A 7,394-nucleotide genomic window follows, 5' to 3' on the forward strand; every position below is an offset into this window, starting at 1 on the left:
GTTGATGTGAAATACCTTTCACTATTCAAAGATTTAGAAGGTATTTGTAGGTATGCACTAGGTCCTACTGCACTCGTCGTGCTTTATGATTATCTATTAGATGACAACTGTTACAACAAGAAACAATAAGGTGACTATATGTATCGAGAAACATAATTTAAGTTTTCTATAAACTTCCAAAAAAACTTGTGTACTGTAAATCTTGGAACAGTATAAAAAAAACTTTGTGAAAAGTGAAAAAGGATAAAGTAGACACTATTAAGATTTGTGGGTGTATTAGTATAATAGTGGGGTATAGGTTAATTTTTTCCTTTATATAGTTTGTATGATTTCATGGGCCTTTAGTGTTGAAATAAGGCCCAATCCTAGCTGTAACAAAATACCAAACTAGTTTTGTTTTTTTTTTTTTTGACAGAAGTCACTGCGCTTTGTTGGCATCCCAATCTGCTGCAATAACAGTGCAAATGCAACAAAGTCAGCACTCCACGGCGGCAACATTCTCAACCCCCACTCCTCCTCCCTCTTCATCCTCCGCCGAGGCACCGCCGAAGCAAGTTGCTTTAGCTATGGACAAACTCGGACAAGCCGAACGAATAATCGCCGATATCAGAATTGGCGCCGATCGCCTCCTCGAATCTCTATTCGTCGCCGCCTCCGGACCTCCCCACCAACGCAACAAGCCTCTTCAGGTTTTCATCCAAGAAGATACATGTATGCGCAAGCATTTTCAAGATCTTCGATCTCTCGGTATAACATTGCAGTTCCCTTACGTTTTGATCTATCTTCGGTTCCGCGATTAGGGTTTTAGTTTGTAATCTGTTGTTTTCGGTTTGTTAGGTAAGGAACTCGAAGAAGCTGGAGTTCTCAGTGAATCAGTTCGGTCGCGGAAGGACTTTTGGGGCTTGCATATGCCGTTGGTTTGTCCAGACGGTGCCGTCGTAGCTTATGCTTGGAAACGACAACTCGCTGGTCAAGCTGGTGCTTCTGCTGTTGACAGGACTAGGTTCGTTTTGTTCTGTGTCAGCTTACTCTTTTCCCTTTTTTAGTTTCTTCATTTTGGCCCTGTTTGGATAAATTCCTAATTTAGGAATTTATAGCATAAGGGCTTATGTATAAGCTATTTTTGTAACACAAGATAAACTAAAGTCAAACTGTCTTATATGAGCTATAAGTTGTCTTATTAAGCTATCCTTGATAGCTTAAGAAAATTAGCTCTCCTAAACAGACTCACAAATATTTATGCCAGTAAATAAGTTCAAATAAGTCAATCCAATAGACTCACAAGTGCTTATTGACGAATGTTGTGGGAAGGAATTCGGATTGAATGAAGAACACTGGAATCGACCATCTTTTATTTTTGTTTTCATTTTATTAATATAAGAAAGACAGTGAAGTGAATGACGGAATACTGTGTTCTTCATTAGACAAGCATATTTTTCTTTCTGAAATTTTACGTGCACACGTAAGAGGATATCTTAGTTCTCCAAATTTTACTATTACCTCCTGAATTCATAGCAAGCAGTAGTAAATAGTAAATAATACATGATATGAGCTTTAGCCAAGTTAGGCTGTGCGAGTTAACTGCCTCATTCCTTCCTGAGTTGTGTAGAAATATAATTAGTACAAGTATGCTAGTTTATCGTAGTAGACAGCTAGACTCTAGATGCATGGCTATGGTTATTTTTGTCAAGTGGTAAAATTGCAGGTTTTGCTCACTTCAGCTCATGTTCATGACGTTCTACCTCCAATATCAGCTTCCTTCTTTTTGTATTTTTTACATGGATTTGATTTATCATGCTCATACTGACGTGTCAATGCTGCTGTCCCGTGTTACATTAGCTGCTCACCCAGGCTTCTGAATGATTTCAGGTTAGCTCTCAAAGCTTTTACTGATCAGAAAAGACGATTTTTCCCCCATCTTGATGATGGACTTGAAACTAATGAATCAGCTTCAAAGAAACACTGTGGGTCGGAAGAAGTTGCAATGGAACCTAAGGAAGAGGTTAGCTTTTTTAGGCCGCTACCAGATGTTCTGAAGTCCTTGGAAAAGGAAGTGCCAAATGTGAAAATTTCGACTTTTGAACGTTTGGACTGGTTAAAAAGAGCTTCCACACTCGCTTCTTCAACAAATGAGAGTTCTCTGGAACATCACTATCATGGTTCTAATAAGCTAAGGCTAGGATCAATGGGAATGGTTGTTCCGGAGAAAGTTGCAGTAATAGAATTGTTGTTCCCGTCTATCTTCAGAGCTGTTATATCCTTGCATCCTGCTGGTTCCACTGATCCTGATGCTGTAGCTTTCTTTTCTCCAGACGAGGTATATATGCTAATATTACTATGATATTTGTAATTTTTTCTCTTTCCTGATATTCATTATAGTGTGTGAACTATTTGATTATTGTAAAATGGCACACTATGGTATGGATATTATAAATATTGACTCAGCATCAGTTTGGTAATGCTTCTTGCATATTAGGTACCAGACAGTTTCTCACACAAAATAGGTGAGTTAATATGCAATTGTATTAACTACAAGATTGCCAATTTGGTCCATAATCTCCCAAGTTTAAACCTTTTCCAGCCTGCCCTCCTATTTTTCTCCCACTCCTCTCCCCAAAGTCTGCTTAACTGTTATGCACGCCCTGTAACTCCCTCTCTTAAATGCAGTATTGGTCGAAAGTTGTAACTCCTATCTATTCTGAATATTTTTTATCTAGGGCTTCACATCTCTTCTTTTTTGCGTCGCGGTACGTTGCAGTTAAGACTACTTTCACTTTCCCCTCTCGTGAAGCCCTACTTTGTACAAATATGGATTAGCTTTTGTAAATTAAGCTAATTTAGAGCCCATATCAAATTCAGCAGACATTAAACTTAATTATGTTTTGCACTGCAAACTTGCTTGTCTACAAGATGAGAGCAGCTTCTTGGACCACTTTTTCTGTTCATTTCTTGAATTATTTTCACAATAATTAACTTGGTTTAGGGTAATAAGGGCCATGCTTATTGACCGTCGTCACTGTATTTTCTTGTTTACATTATCTGAGATTTTCTTTATTTGTTTAGCGTCGCAGGATGTATTTGTTTTGTTTGGATAGTCTACTTGTAAGTTGTAAGATTCACGTCTTATTATAATTATGAAGCTGTTGGTGTTTTACTGCTTTCATTTTTTCAAATTGTAAATAGTGCCCATACCTTAAGTCTCATGGTTTAAGTTCCTTGGATCCATTAAACAAAATATGAAGAAATAGAAGGAGATGGAAAACATTGGATTGAGTGGTGCTGATGAAATAGTGGAATACTTCAAGTGTAATTTGTGATAGAAAAGTACTGCTTAACTAAAGGAAATTTTTACCACAGAACCTACAAATCCTAACACTATTATGTGGGGAGAACTGTTGGGTGGCAATGAGTTGACAATAAAGAAAGCTCAATGGATGAGCAGACATAACAGAAGATAAGATTTGAAATGGAAGTATACTGTAAAGGTAAAGCTGGGGTAGCACCTATTATGGAAAATATGGTAGAGTACTCTTGATTTTGGTGGTTTCGGAATGTGTAGAGAAGACCGATAGAAGCACTAGTTAAAGGAGGTCAAGGAAAATTATGGATCAAACTGTCAAGAATTTTGTGTTTGTAGTTTCACATTAGACAGGTTTTATTATAGTACGTTATGGTGTTGTTTTATTTACGTAGCCGACTCCACCTAGTGGGAAAAATGTTTGGTGGCGGCGCTGGTTGTGGATGTTTTATGGAAATGTGAAGCTGCCTATGAGATAAAAAAGTCCTTTGTTTTGAGACAATGGCCATTATTGCTCAATAGGATTATATAAATTTTCATGTACATCCTAACATGTTGCTTGAATGTATAAGTATAGGCTTGGATGTATTGTTGTTATTTGTGTTTTGTGCAGCTCAAGTTTGGAAACATGACCAGCTCATTTTGATGTTTTGAAAAAGGTGTTTGGTAGCGATGGGCATTAAGTTTTACTCAAGCACTTTGAAGCATTATTTCTTAGTTTGTTTTTAAGGTTTGGGTAGAACAAGGCAATGGTATTATTATTTTTTGGATGTTATCCAGTCTTCAGTTCTTTTTTACTTGGAGTGGAATGTTTTTTACTTGGAGTGGACTGTTTACATTATCAAGGAGGCCATTTCTCGGTAGCCTTATGTTGGATAGGGTTGTGAATCTTGTGATTTTCATAATTGTATGGTTCTCTACTAATGGCTGTATGAAGAGAGTTTGCATTTCTGATTTGCAGAGACTAGACAGTGTTCCATATTTTTTTTTTTCATTCTTTCATTTTGCTTTCTCCTTGTTTTGGAGCATATCTTATCTCTTAGTTGTTTATGACTTATTTTATCTCCACTGTAACTTCTTTTAAATAACAAAAAAATGTTCATTTCTTATTTCATAGTAAACTTGCTTGAATTTTACATCTATCTAGTCCACACTATAATAGTTTCGTAGTACCTCTGGTCTGGCTCATTATATTTAACTGAATTACTTTAACAGAGCGGAAGCTATGTGCATGCAAGGGGGTTTTCAGTTCATCATGTGTATAGACATATTACGGTAATGGTCTCTGTTGCTAACTTTTTATTGCCTATGATCCTTTCAGTGAAGTGTTCTGATTATAGCTTTTTAATCTTCGACGCAGGAATATGCAGCGATAGCTCTGCAGTATTTTCTTGCCAACCAAGCTGAAACATCTCTGTATTGTCTTTTGGTACTGAAATTATCTCGCTTTTGCGTAGCATGATACTTATTTTGGTTTGAAGCTATTCATTTTTGACATACCCAAGGTTTCTTAGCTTTATGTTTTCTTTTTTTTGCTTAGCATTGGATTTGCAGCTACCAGTCTCTATTTTCAAGATCATGCAGGTTCAACTTGCAGTTTGCAGATCAATAGATTTCCATATCATGTGGTGGAGTTACTAATCTCAGTTTTTTTTGGTTTACAGCAAATGTTCAAAGCTTCTTGCCATGGATAAACAGTCAAATTTATTGTTACCCCCAGTCCACCGGCCCTACTGGAAGTTTTCCTTTTCAAAAATTTTGTCAATCATATCTTCAAAGAACCAGAACTCAGATACTACTATGGCTTATCATATTGGCTGCCTTTCCGGGGAAGTATGATTACACCCACCATTAATTTTGGTAAGCTGAGCGCCATAATTGATGCAGAATTTCTAGGAGCAAGAGTCTCCATTTCATTTTTCATTAATTATGTAGCACCAACCCCACTTCAGGTTGAAGGCATGTCTGAATGCACACATTCAATGTCTGTCACCTGTACGACACTGATATGCATTTAATCACTTCCATTTTCTCAAATTATTATCGGTGTCTATGAGTTAGTGTCAGTGCTTCGGTAATAGTCCCCCTTCATTAGGAGGCAAGGGTTAGTGGAATAATTTATCTTATAGTTGTTTTATGTTTGTTATTTTTTAGTTTAAAAATCTTCAGGAAACGTATGCGCACATGGTGTCATATCTTGTTCATTGAAAGATTGATTTTTGGATGCTGGGAAGTTATCGTCACCCTGACATTGATCATTGCCTGCCGCAAGACAACCATATAAGTTCAAGGTGGAAACATTACGACCTTTATGTTTTTGCTAGAATGAAATGCCGGCTGATTGTAATTTTTAAAGGATCAGTCAGTATGTGAAACTTAAGAATGACGCTACCTCACATCTCTATCTTCTCTGTATCTACTAGTTTTTCTGTCCATGTATAATACTAGAAAATAGTTCAAGAGGGCCAAACTCATCTGAGATTGAGGCACATGTTAAAAGGTGCGGTGGATGCAGGTGTTGCGATGGTATCGAAAGCTGTTGTCTTGGTCCTGTGAATGTAAGTAGTATTGTGTTGGAGGGTGAGTGCCAATTAACTTTCTATTTTACCCGACTTAAAATCTTTCTTCGGGAATGCAAAGTTTTGTTATTTGAAGTTTCATTGGCATTTAACTTGGGCAAGTATAAAATTCTCCCACCATGGTCAAGTTGCCTTTTTACTGACATTTGACACTTGTACCGGTTTATGTACAGTTACAAAATATATAAAATATTACAAATACTATATTTTACTTTTGCACCTTCCCTATTAAATTAGCTCACCTATCTTACTGTGTTAGTGGGCCCTGTATTTTTTTTTTGTAAAAAAAAAATACAATCAAGAAGGCTTCATTCGAGCTTTGTCCAAGATCCTATGTGAACCACAATAATGATTTTGCAATATCGTAACTTCACCATGTCCTCCATTCGAGTTTTGGTAAATAATCAAACTGTGCCAACAAAACCACACATAAGGTACCATTTTTAATATCACCCATTCAATATTATATAAATATTAAACAATGGTTAATAAAGCAATTTGACCATGGTGGGAGAATTTTGTACTTCATACTAAATGCCACCTAGGCACATGGAACAACGAACCTACAACAATCAATAGCATATTAAGAATTCAAATAAAAGATCCACAACTGTAAATATAAATAAATTCAAATATAGAAATATTGCATTGTAAGTTGTATATTTAATCTTTTGAAAGTTTAATTTTTGTTCTGCACATAGCAATATTAATTTAAGCAATACCTATAACTAGAGCTGTCAATTTGACAAGCTCCCTAATTATTGGCCCCAGTCCATATTTTGAAGGGGCCAAAAAAATTAATAATTTAAAAGGTTCTCAAAAACAAGGCCCCCTAAATTAAAAGCCCCTAAAAATTTGTGGGCTTAGGAGGCCTATAGGCCCACTTTTTTAAAAAAAGAATCGATTTTCTTTTTTGAGAAATAAAGTTTTTCAATTTTTTCACCGATAATTTTTTTTTTATTTTTTTCTATAAAATTTTCCGATAAATTTTTGATTTTTTTTTCGATAAAAAATGTCCGACTTTTTTTGAATAAAAAATGTTCGATTTTTTTTCGATAAAAAATTTTCATTTTCTTTTAATAAATTTTTTTTTCAAGAAAAAAATCTTAAAATTAACAAAATATTGGGGGCCTATGGGCCCCTAGAGCCCCTTCCCTTAGGCTCCATGAAATAATGAGCCGAAATTAAGGGGCCCTTAAAAGATTATTTTGATAGGGGCCTAATAATAAAACAAAAAAAAGCAAGGGGCATTGTAGTTGGGGGCTTTTTTGACGGCTCTACCTATAACCATAAAGATAAGGAAGTAAGGGAAGATTTCATCACGACATGTGAAATAACTTGTTACTATAAGTTAAATTTCTAACTTCAATATTCTCCCTAAACTCTAAACCTAATATAAGTAATAGTAACCTAGTTGAGTGTTATGAATTTCACATCGAGGAAATAATAGAACTGAACATAGTACTTAAGTTATGAGACTATTCTATCTAATAGACACTTACTAGTTTAGACATAGA

General features: G+C 35.7%; 1 protein-coding gene across 1 annotated transcript; it reads left to right on the forward strand.

Annotated features, from left to right (window-relative positions):
• Nucleotides 1-401: 401 nt before the first annotated feature.
• On the forward strand, nt 402-6,083 carry LOC101495317 (mediator of RNA polymerase II transcription subunit 27). The gene is made up of 8 exons (XM_004515368.4): nt 402-747; nt 838-1,003; nt 1,870-2,317; nt 4,514-4,573; nt 4,659-4,727; nt 4,839-4,882; nt 4,963-5,158; nt 5,453-6,083. Exons 1-7 carry the CDS (start codon nt 465-467, stop codon nt 5,135-5,137), a joined length of 1,245 nt encoding a protein of 414 aa, XP_004515425.1. The 5' UTR covers nt 402-464; the 3' UTR covers nt 5,138-5,158; nt 5,453-6,083.
• The last annotated feature ends 1,311 nt before the right edge of the window (nt 6,084-7,394 follow it).

The sequence above is a fragment of the Cicer arietinum genome, chromosome 5 (assembly GCF_000331145.2).
Source record: "Cicer arietinum cultivar CDC Frontier isolate Library 1 chromosome 5, Cicar.CDCFrontier_v2.0, whole genome shotgun sequence".
NCBI classification, from domain to species: Eukaryota; Viridiplantae; Streptophyta; class Magnoliopsida; order Fabales; family Fabaceae; genus Cicer; species Cicer arietinum.